The 12,191-nt window shown below is 34.6% G+C and overlaps 1 protein-coding gene across 2 annotated transcripts in view; it reads left to right on the forward strand.

Moving 5' to 3' along the window:
- Positions 1-12,191, forward strand: part of SNX2 (sorting nexin 2) — a 66,666-nt gene that overhangs the window by 37,794 nt on the left and 16,681 nt on the right. For both annotated transcript variants that reach the window (XM_027874978.1, XM_027874979.1), the window contains exons 7-8: positions 4,181-4,259; positions 11,999-12,074. In XM_027874978.1, the coding sequence (XP_027730779.1) occupies positions 4,181-4,259; positions 11,999-12,074 (155 nt within the window). The remainder of the gene's footprint in view (positions 1-4,180; positions 4,260-11,998; positions 12,075-12,191) is intronic.

The raw sequence follows: 12,191 nt of genomic DNA on the forward strand, positions 1-12,191 counted from the left end.
ATAACATTTTTAGATGGGCTTTACATTAATTTTTGAATGGAAAACTTAAACTTTTTGTGCAGTTTTTTCTTTTTTTCTTATTTTATTCTGAGCTTAAAACAAGCATTTTCATAACATAGTATAATAGGAAAAAAAGATGATTGTACATGAAACTGCAAATCTATTATGTACAACTTGCTGTTCTTTTACATATATGATAAAGTTATCTTGTAACTTTTTTCCTTTCTTTCCTACCTCCCACCCCCGCCCTAGAGATGGCTGTCATTAGGCACAAAGATGTTTATATGTAAAACCATTTTATACATACGTCTGTTTATCACTTCTTTTTCTGGATTCAGATAGTGTTTTCCTTCATATGTCCTTTGTAGATAATTTGGGTATTTATGATAGTCAAAATGATTTATTCACTCAAAGTCCTTCTTAAAATAATATTGTTACTGTATACAACTTTCTCTTGGTTCTGCTCATTTTGCACTTCATTACTTTATGCAAGTCTATCCATGTTTTTCTAAAATCATTGAGCTCATCATTTCTTACAGCCAGTAGTATTCCATTACAATCATATACCACAGTTTGTTCAGCCATTCCCAATTGATGGGCATTCTCACAATTTTCAGTACTTTGGCAACATAGATAGCTGCTATAAATATTTTAGAAAATGTAGGTTCTTTTCCTTTTTCCCTAATCATCTTGGGAAACAAACCTAGCCGTAGTATTGCTGGGTCAAGGGGTATAGGAAGTTTAATAACTCTGTGGTCATAATTCCAGCTTGCTCTCCAAAATGGTTGGATCAGTTCACAGTTCCACCAACAATGAATTAAGGTCCCAATTTTTCCACATCACCTCTAACATTTGTCGCAGTCCCTTTCAATCATATTAGCCAATCTGGTAGGTGTAAAATGATATCTTAAGGTTGTTTTAATTTTCATTTCTCTAATCAGTAATGATTTAGAACATTATATGACTATAAATTATTTTGATTTCTTCATTGGAAAACTGCCTATTTATATACATTGACCATTTATCAATTGGGAAATGACTCATTCTTATACGTTTGACAAAGTTCTTTATATTTGAGATATGAGACCTTTATCTGAGCAACTGTCTATAAATTTTTTTTTCCCAATTTTCTACTTTCCTTCTGATCTTGGCTGCATTTGTTTTATTTGTACAAAACCTTTTTAATTTAAAGTAATAAAAATTATCTATTTTCCACCTCATACTGCACTCTATCTCTTGTTTATTCATAAATTGTTCGCCTATCCATAAGTCTGTGTTCTTATATATATATTCATATATTGTGTCCTTCAAATTTTCTTGTACTTTCTCTCTATATCTATGTCATGTATCCATTTTGATCTTATCTTGGTAAATGTTGTAAGATATTGGTCTATGCCCAATTTCTGCCATGCTGCTTTCCAGTTTTCCCAACAATTTTTACCAAATTAATTCTTGTCCCCAAAACTTAAGTCTTTATACTTGTCAAATACAAGGTTACTATATTTATTTGCTGCTGTAAATTGTATGTCTACTCTGTTCTTATGACCTACCTTTCTATTTCTTAGCCTCTAACCAATAGTTTTGATGATTACTGCCTTATAATATAGTTTAAGATCTGGTACCACTATACTACCTTTCTTTACTTTTTTTTTTCATTAGTTCCTTTGATATTCTTGACTTTTTGTTCTTCCAAATGAATTTTGTTATTTTTTTTTTATTTAGCGAAGTAATTTTTTGGGAATTTTAATTGGGATGAGATTGGATATTTAAATTACTTTAGGCAAAATTGTCATTTTTATTGTATTGGCCCTACCTACCCATGAACAATTAATATTTCTCCAATTATTTAAAATTGATTTTATTTGTATTAAAAGTTTTTTTAATAATTTTGTACATATAGTTTCTGGGTTTGTTTTGGTAGGTGTACTCCTAGGTATTTTATACTGTCTAGAGTTATTTTAAATGGGGTATCTCTTACTGTCTCTTCTTGAATGGTTTTGTTTTTTGATATTAAAAAAAATTGCAGGGACAGCTAGGTGGCGCAGTGGATAGAGCACCAGCCTTGGATTCTGGAGGACCTGAGTTCAAATCCAGCCTCAGACACATAACACTTACTAGCTGTGTGACCCTGGGCAACTCAGTAACCCCATTGCCTAGGCAAAAAACAAACAAAAAAGAAATTGCCATGGTATTTACTATTTAGTAATAGACTTTTCCTCCCCTCCCTTCCCCCCAAAAAAAGTAAACATACAACATATAAAACATAGTTGTAATTATCCTATGATATATTTATATTTGATAGAATCCCAAAATGAAGCTAGGGCACTTCATGTTTAAGGATTAGTTAAAATGGATATACATCTTCAAACATTGACTATCCTCCTAATTGTATGGTTGATATACGGTGTCCCAAAAGTCTTAGTGCAGTGTTAAGCTATTATATAGTTTATGCTGAAACATTTGGAACACCCTGTTTTTGCTATTTGCATGATTTTTTTTTTGAGAGGAGGAACTTTATTAAGGCTTATATAGCTTTCTCTAATTGTTCATAAGAATATATCCTCAGTTAATGACAGTGAAGTATATGTGTTTTGAGAGAGCATACCAAATAATTTTTCTTATAATACTCATTGTGAGATGATAAAAATAACCTTTCTTTTTTAAAAAAACAACAAAAAAATGCCATTATTATAATATAAGGAACGTGGCTCTGAGTCATTCTTTTGAATAAGTTTAATAATGTTCTTTGTAAGGTAGCTGTTGCCACTTTTACCTGGATTTGAAGATATTAAAAGAGACTTTGGTCCAGGGATTCCTAACTATTTTTATGTCATGGATCCCTTTGTCAGCCTGAAGTCCATGAGTCTCTCCTCACAATAATGTTTTTAAATGCATAAAATGAAATATGTAGGATTACAAAGGGGAACAATTATATTAAAATAGTTATCAAAATACGTTTTTTAAAAAAGTTCATGGACTCCATGTTAAGAACCCCCACACTAGTTTCTGAAACCTAGTCCACAAAAGCAGGAGCAAAGTTCTTATTAGCTGACTGGGTTGCCATCAATTCATGATTGTCCCTTGTAGGATACAACAAGAGGAAAAGAGAAACTTTACTTTTGTAAAGAAAAGAAGGGTTATTGTAGTAAGATCAGTGAAGTCATCAGGTTTTATGAAATAATTAATTCTTGATCTATTCCTAGTATACTGTAATATACCATTTCATTACCACCAATCACTGTAATTGATTTTAAGGCTTTTAGGAATTGCTGTTATCATGTTAGGACTAAACTAAGTGAATTACATTAGACTCTGTAAATTATGTTTAATAACCTAACTACTAAGAACAATTATTATTTATGGTGTGTTCTATTCTTAAGTTTTACAATAGTGAATCCATTTTTAAAAAATCTCTGATATATGGAGTAATAGCACTAAAATTAGTTTTAACACAGTATTATATTAATTTGTTTTAATTTGAACCCTAGTGTTCCAAAGATTCCATAATTAGAAAAACATTTGTGATAATTACAATAACTACTATTTTTATAACACTTGAAAGTTTGTCGTAGGCTGTTTTTAAGATATTAGCTATGACATTCTAATAGGAAAATTTCATGCCAGAGTTTTGAATTTGTCATACTGTTAAAAGAATTCATCCTTAAAGTTGTGGCAAGGAAGATACGAAAATAATGAATTATACTTATTTTTGTATTTCTCTAGGCAAATAGATTCTTAAAAACTGCCTAAGAATGAAAATATGAAAAGAACTTAATTTTCTGATTTAAAATTCAATTTTATAAATTTTTATTAATACAAGGTATATTTATATTACTGTAATTAAAGCAGAAGAAACCTTTATTTTATACTTCTGTTCCAAGAGGCAAAAATGCAGCACAGCCTAGTTTATGTATTTGTATAACAGCCGAGAGACAGACAGACAGACAGACAGACATGCATTAACAGAGAAACAAATTCATATGAGAAAACTTCATGGGAGTTAAGAAAATTTTTTTCTTTAACATATAGCATCAATTTCAGAATTCTAAATGTTAATTTTATGTATTTTTGGCTGTAATGCCCAAATGTAGAGGAAAGAATTCCTTGTTGCAATAGTTGTGATAAAGATTGTTTCAAATACTGTAAAAATTGATTCAAGACTTGCTTAATATCTTCAAAGGCATGACTAAAGTGAAAGTTGGAAAAGAAGATTCATCATCCACTGAATTTGTAGAAAAAAGGAGAGCAGCCCTTGAGAGGTAATACGCTACTTTATATGTTTTCTTCATTATTTCAGTAGTCTAGATCTAATCTCATTGCAGTGTTTATAATGAAACAAGTGTTTCTAAGTTAAACCTGATATCGTTGTCCACATAATAATGACTAGAGCCAAAGATTATGTGTGATATTATATAAACATATATTAAAAATGAAGTCATTGGAAGTTGAAGATGCTCCTGAGCCATGCAGAATAAGAGAAATAAGAGACATCTGCAGTTTTTTTCAAAAGGAAGAATTCAAAGTTAGATGAAGTTTTGTTGATTCTGATGGAACACATGAAAACTTGGCAAAAGAATTTGGCATCATTCCTTTAACATTATATGTGTTATTACGTCTGTACTATTTGTGGGTATGAAAGTTTAATTGAGCATTGTTAATCTGAACAAAAAATGTTGCTTTTAAATTACTAATAGATATTATGTTTACTTTGGATAGTATGCAAAAATGATAGAATTTTGATACCCTTCCTCGAAGTTTGTTGTAATGGGGTTTGATCTTTGTTTTTAAACTGTTCATCTGTCAGTGATTCAATTTAATAAGCAGTACTGCATTATAATAATAGAATTCAATACCTAAAGATTGATAAATGGTTCCTCCCTAACTTAAAAAAATCTGACATATCTTAAAGAGATGAATAGTCAACCTCTACTATGGAGGGAAAGGGAGAAGTGGATGAAGTGTGTTCTCTGTGCTAATTCACTCCCTTCTTACTATACCAAGGGGTTCATTTTTCTAAATATACAAATGTATGCATATGTAGATACATATGGATATATACATATATATGTTTGATCCATAATGTAGTTGAAAAAGGACTTCTAGTGTTTACGCGCGCACGTGTGCACACACACACACACACACACCCACACACACCCCTAGGAATATAGGACCAAGAAATGAAGTAGCTAACACCAGAGATGGGGGTAGGTCCTCTATCTCGACTACTGGTGTTTTCAGGCTAGAAGCTGAAAACTGGTAACACTGCATTTGACTTAAGCAAGGATCAGAGCTTGGAATTGGGGTTAGGAAATAGAGCAGGGTACTTTAGTGATAGTAATAATGGTGTCCTACCCATTCCCCCTTGAGGACCTGTCAGGAATAGGATCATTGGTGTAGTAAGGAGGGAGAATTGATCAGAAGAAACCTTGTCAATTGATTTTCTTTCAACCCATTTAATGAAATCAAGGAACATAAACAGCGGACAACAGAGACAACAGTATTAAGGTCTTAAAGTGTGAAGACACAGTTGTACTTTGTCATCCCTTTAAAAAGTGTGAAGATGAATGCTTGATGAAATTAAAGGGTTTGCACTGGGTAACTGAAGAGTTAATTGCACCCTGATGTACCCTTAAAAGCAAGACACGTTCTATAATGAGTCAATTGAGGTAAGAGACAGCTCTAAGGACTGTGACCCCTGATAGCAGATGAGGAAGTCAGCAGTGGAAGATGAATCCATCCTTTTGAGACAGAATAGTTCCTTATCTCTCAGGAATAGGGAGAGAGAGGATTGCTCTGTCCTTCACTACTTCATCCTCTCTTCCTCACCTGCCAATACCCTTGGCCTTAGAGTCTTGCAATGGAGTTATTGATATAGTAGGACACCTAAAACCCAGGAGGGAGAAGACAGCCAAGAGCTGATGTAGGAAAAGATTTTGAACGATCTCTGTGAGTCAAGAAGAGAGCCAGCTCTGGCCATTGCAGGGTTATGCTACAGAGAAAAATAGACCCAAGAAGTCTGATTGAGCAATGGGCCCAGCAGAGATGCTGCACCCCAGGGGTACAGCATGCAAATACAGTGAGAAGGAAAAGGACACTGGGGCCCTGCAGTGCTAGAGGTCTTAGTCACCTTGGTCTGTGTGTCCCCTGAGTATGTACCTCAGTAATAATATACTGCAATGTTATAGATAAACACACCAGTTAGGGGTTGAACTATAGTTTTAGGAATATAGTCCCAAAGTACCTTGAACCTGGGATAGTTGCCTTCCTATAGACCTAGCCTATATGTGTGAGTTGTTGAGTAGCCCAGAGGAAGCAGTTACCCCAAAATCCAAAGTTTTCTGTTGGTTTACATTCCCAAAATTATAGCCCAACAATACTTTCCATTAATAACCAGTAAACACAACTCAAAGCAAAAGTATTTATTTACTGAGATGCCAGCATAAAAACATTGCCCCATAAGCCTGGAGCACACTCTCCTACAGTTTACACACAGTGTCATGGGAAGGGAGAGCACACAATCTGGATATACTAGTAGAGGGGCACGTTAGGGAAGACACATGGCCAAGGCAACTCACACCTCTAGTACTGCAAGGACCTTTGCTCCTTAAAGCTGGCTAACTGCTGGATGTTGTGTCTTCTACTGGATGGGTAGTTTCACTGAAAGATTCAGTGGCTGATGGAGGGACCATGAAGCAATTCCCTTCTCCTTAACCCTGAGGGGTAAGGAACTATGCTGTCTCAAGGACTAGGTTCTTCCATTGCTGACTCTCTTCAGGTTTTCTTCTGCCTCAACTGACTCCATATAGAGTATGTCTTGTTTTGTTTGGTTTTTTTTGTTTGGTTTTTTAAGGACCATCCAGCGTGCAGCAAATATTTTGGCCAGCCAGTGTCTAGCCATCTTCTTTTTCCATCAAGCTGGACATAAAACCTTCATACTTCATAAATGGGTAGCAGAGTATAACTGCATCTTTACATGAAGTTTAACAACTTAATACCTAACATCATTATCATCTTAGATTTAGACTTATGTAGTCCAGCTCCCTCATTTTACAGACTGAAGCCCAGGGATATTAAGTGACTTGCCCAAGGTCACAGAAGTGGTAAGTTGTTGTCTGTATTACCTGTCTCTTACGTTCCTTGATTTTATCAACTTGGCTGAGGGGGAAAGCAGGCTAACAGGTATCTGCTGATCAACTCCCTATGGTGCCTCTCCCCTTCATCCCAAATTTAGAGCTGAAAGAAACCACAGATGTCAACTAGTTCAAGCCCCTCATTTTAAAGATGAGGAAACTGAGGTTCAGAAAGATTCAGTGACTTGCCAAGGGTCACATGAAAAGTAAGCATCAAGGTTGAAATCTGTACCATGATCCTGGATATATCTTGCTGTCTTCAGTCCTCCTTATTGGGGGTTGGTACAAAGATCAGCTCCCGAGTGGACTAGGCTCAAGCCGGAATCCAACAGACTGGCGGGGAAGAAGAGAGGATCCAGCAGTTGTTGTAGGTCAGGAAGTTACAGGAGAGAAACAGGTAGAGAGGGGCAAAAAATAGTTGTAGATGGAAAGAAGGAAGGGTAGGCAGTAAAATCATTCTGATTTCTTTCCTCCCACATTGGAACTATTTTAAAATTTAAAACATTCTACAGCCACTGCTAATATAAACAATCTGATTATCCTAACTCTTCACTTAAAGGAAACATTTTATTTAGTTTCTCCATGTGAAAAGAAATTGAAAAATATGATAGATGCATAGTGAGACTTGGAATTAAATGAGGGCTTTGAATAATTAATTACCCTCCCAACCTGGCACTTTCACACTTTCTCAAGACCAAAACCGTGTATTTCCCAATTTAAGTAAAATAATCTTTTAATAGGCTTTAAAAACTGAGATTATTAGGTCATAAAGCTGAAGACCTCTTTAAAAAAAGAATTGATACTGTTTTTATTACTTCTTTTCTTTGTCTTCCTAATCAAATAGAAAAAGAGAATATGAAAATGAAAAACAGTCAAAAAAAGAAAATAGCTAATGCATCTAGAGGGGAAAAAAGTGGGAATGCAAAAGGAACTTAAAAATAAATACAGAGCATAGAAAAAAGGTAAATTTGGTGTGGAGTATAAAAAGTAGTGCAAAGAACAAATACTTTTAAACTTCAAAAATGAAATCGCATGCTTTTGATTGTCATATTTAATCACCATGTTTTATAATGAATGTTAAATTTCACTTACAAATGAAGATCCAGATAATTATGATCATATAGTTCTGTCAACATTCTTGATTCATATTGATTAAGTTCAACTTTTAAGAGAATTTCATAGCATGAAAATCATGATTTAGTAATTTACTAATAGGAAAGTCTTAAATGATTACTCTAGTGCAGAAAGTATAGCATGTGTATTGTGTTTAGTGTTTGTTGTATAGCAAGAGGTAATGAGTTTTAAAATACAGCAAGAAGAATTTAAGTTAGCATTAGAATGAACTTTCTGGTTCTGAATTATGAGAAAGGTCATAGTTTAATCATAATCTTCCATTCTGAAAGCAAGGGAATGACCTCTTGAGAGACTCTTCTAGACCTATATTCAGTGATTGCATTTGAGCTATTTTAGATGGCGTGCTTGATAAGTAACTTAATGAAGATTTATTGTACCAAGGACATATAATTTGAATCTGTTGCCTTCTTTCCTGAATTGACAACATAGCATAGTGCTTATTATACCTTCATGCAGAGTGAAGCAATGAGGATAGTTTTAAGGAAATATTGATAGTTGGCCTGGCTGTTTTGTGAGGACAGTTTCCTCACTTAGTCTTTGTTAAATGCTATGCCAGTGAAATTCTCAGTGGAGAAAAGAGAGAAAATGAGACAGAAGGAACAGGGTAATGTGAAGAGGATGTTCATTTAATATTAAAGAAAATAAGCAAAGAAAACAGAGCGAGGCCTGTAGTTTGTTCACCTTACCTACCAATCTCCTTTTCCCTCTATTCCTAATTATTTCACTGTATATTTGCTACTTTAGTGGGTAAAGTAAAGAAAGAAAAAATTAAGGGAGAGGTGAGAGGCAACTTGATGGTGTATTGGACAATGCACAGGTTTGGGAACTAACAAACCTAGATTCTCTGCCATTAATGAGCTATGTGACCTCAGGGAAATTGTTTCACCTCTCTAACCCTTAGTTTCCTGATCTGTAAAATGAGATTAGATTAGATATTTTGTTGGGTCCTTGCAAACTCTCAAGTTCTCTTAATCAAATTTGAAAGATGAGGGATTTTGAGGGAAAGAAAAAAAAACTTATAAGAAAACCTATTTTCATTGCTAATATTAGCAGAATTTTATAGGATATTACAATTTTCTAGCATATCAATTGATAAAAACAAAGTTGCAGCGCTTTTAAAGGGTAAATTATATTTGCATGAGATCCACTGTAAGCAGTAAGTTGAAGTTCTTCCAGTGTGCATCATTTAATGGTAAAATGGTAACTCCCCCTCCCCCCCAAAATACAAATTCTTACTGTGGGAAAAAAAGTTCACATCATGCCTTTTGATGTTTGCTTTGTGACTGCAGGCAAATAATTTAGCCTCTCTGACCCAGGCAGTTTTAAGACATACAGACAAATTGCTGATCTTCATGGGTGGAATGAATTCTAAATTGGAAATTTCCTCGAGTGATGAAATCACAGGCTTTAGCCTCCCCACCATCCACCACCCAAATGCATATATAGTGTCTAATTTGGTTAATCTAGAAGACTAACTTGAGTTAAGGAATAAATAGTTATATACAGTGTTAAAAACTAGAGAACAATAAAATAGAGTGGTTGATTCACTTATACCTGGCCTGGAATCCAGGTCTTTCCTAGGGTGTGGGTCATTAAGGATTTCTTTTGGATTTTCTTGAAGGAATTTGTAATTTACAAGACTAGTGCTCTTTTGTTAATATTTCAGTTATTCTTACATGACTTTCCAGTGTAAATGAAGGTATATAGTGTAGTTTATTTCATATTATAGATATGCTTATAAAAAAGTTAAAAATATATCTATATTATTCCCAAAATATTGTCCACCATATATATATAATAAAATTGAATTGTACTAGAGGACCAAATGTGACAAAAATACAGAATCTCAGAATTGGAAAGGACCTTCAAAGCCATTTAATCCTATCCATACTTGAATAAGAAACTCAGCTATACCACATATCCTATAAGTGGTCATTTACCATTTTCTCAAATACCTTTAGTGAAGGGGCAGCTAGGTGGCGCAGTGGATAGAGCTCCGGCCTTGGAGTCAGAAGGACCTGAGTTCAAATCCAGCCTTAGATACCTGACACTTGCTAGCTGTGTGATCTTGGACAAGTCACTTAACCCCATTTCCTAGCCCCCTCTCCAAAAAAATCCTTTATTGAAATGGGAACCCTCTGCCTCCAGAAGGCAGCCCGTTCTATTTTGAATAGCTCCATTTGTTAGGAAGTTTTCCTTTTTTATCAAGTCTCAATTGGCCTTTGTAACTCTCATCCATTCTTCCTGGTTCTGTCCTCTGAGACTTAGCAAAGCAAATCATCTTCCACATGACAGCCCTTCAAAGACAACTGTCGTTCCTCCCCAAATCTGTTTTCTGAGCTAAACATCCCCAGTTCCTTCCGTTGACCTTAGTAAAAATGAAAATCAAATGTTTGATTTTTAAAATTTGAACCTCTGAAAATTTTTCCTCTCATTTGGGTAATATTGCTGAGAACAGAAATCTCAAGAAATAACCTTACAAGTATATTAGTATTTTTTCTAAGTCTTTTCACTGAATTAAGTTAGTTTCTTGGCTCACCAGAAACCTAGCATAAGGTATAAAGTGATACTTTGGATCATAGCATCCAAGAGAGAAGGGACTTCAGAGATCATCTGGTTAAGGGATGACTAAACTCTTCAAATCTTAAAATTGTACATCCCTATCAAATATTTTTGCATATGTATGCTTAATGTATTCATATTTATTTTTATGTATATGTATTGCTATGCAAATATGTTATTTACATTATAAAGTATGCACAAAACTAATAAGCAAAAGAGATAAAGATGAAATAAGTAGTATTTTGTGAATAATTTTTATTTTCATAATGATACTAAAATATCCTTATTTTGCCCTGGGTGAAGTAGGGTATTTAAAAGGTTCACTGCCACTGCAGTTGCAGAGGCTATAGTTGGAGAAGAGGAAGGAGGACAGGGAAATGTGGGGCCAAGGGCCAGGTGGAGATGACTAGCCAACAGCCTGTCTGCCTGCCTGAGAAGCAGTGCAGGCAGTGAATGTCCAGCCCACCTGCAGTGGACACTTGGGGAAGGAGTGACATAGGCACAGGAGGACTGTAGGCACACTGAAAGCTATGCTATTCTCTTTAGTTTTAATGTCTCCTTTGCATACTCCACTTTAAAGACCACTGATGTAGCATAATTCCTTAACTTTACATAAAATATTAGTACCACTGAGAACAACAGAGCTTAATCCTAGGTCTTCTGACTAGGAAACAGCTCTTTCAGCTGCATCATGTTGCCTATATCACTATTTTACTTCATATTCTTGGACAAACCACTTAACCACAGTACGGGGGAAGGATGGATGAATGTGAGCCAGAATGAATCCAGGTTGCTACTTTCTGCCTTATGTGGCCTTGGGCAAGTTTCTTAACCCTTCAGAAGCTCACTTTTTTTTTGAGAGGGTGTAGGGGTGCATGTAATTAAAGTTTTGGACTAGATTGCCCTTAAGGTTGTGCAGAGACCTAATTCCATAATCATAAAATTAAATGAAATAATGGCTGGTCCTCCTTTTTGTTTTGTTGTTGTTGTTTCCCCTGTGTAGAATTGAGAAAGAGGGAGGTATGGTATTAAAAAAAAAGATGGTGTAAATACTTAAAATCAAGTTGAATGTAGAATGATAGTATGCTTTTGTTTTTACCTATTTTTATTCTCCAGGTAAAATATTTTAACAGTTTTTGTCCTGAAATAGAATCCCAATATTTTTAACCTAGGTATCTTCAACGTACAGTGAAACATCCAACATTGCTTCAAGATCCTGATTTAAGGCAGTTCCTAGAAAGTTCTGAGGTGCTATTTCTTTTTATTTAATTTTGGGGTTTTATCATTTTATTTCCTCCAACGTGACATGTCTAAAATAGAATTTTACTAATTGTGCAAAATTGTAACAAAATTTAGTTTGTTAAA

The sequence above is a fragment of the Vombatus ursinus genome, unplaced genomic scaffold (genome assembly GCF_900497805.2).
Source record: "Vombatus ursinus unplaced genomic scaffold, bare-nosed wombat genome assembly UNPS02014807.1, whole genome shotgun sequence".
Lineage (NCBI taxonomy): Eukaryota > Metazoa > Chordata > Mammalia > Diprotodontia > Vombatidae > Vombatus > Vombatus ursinus.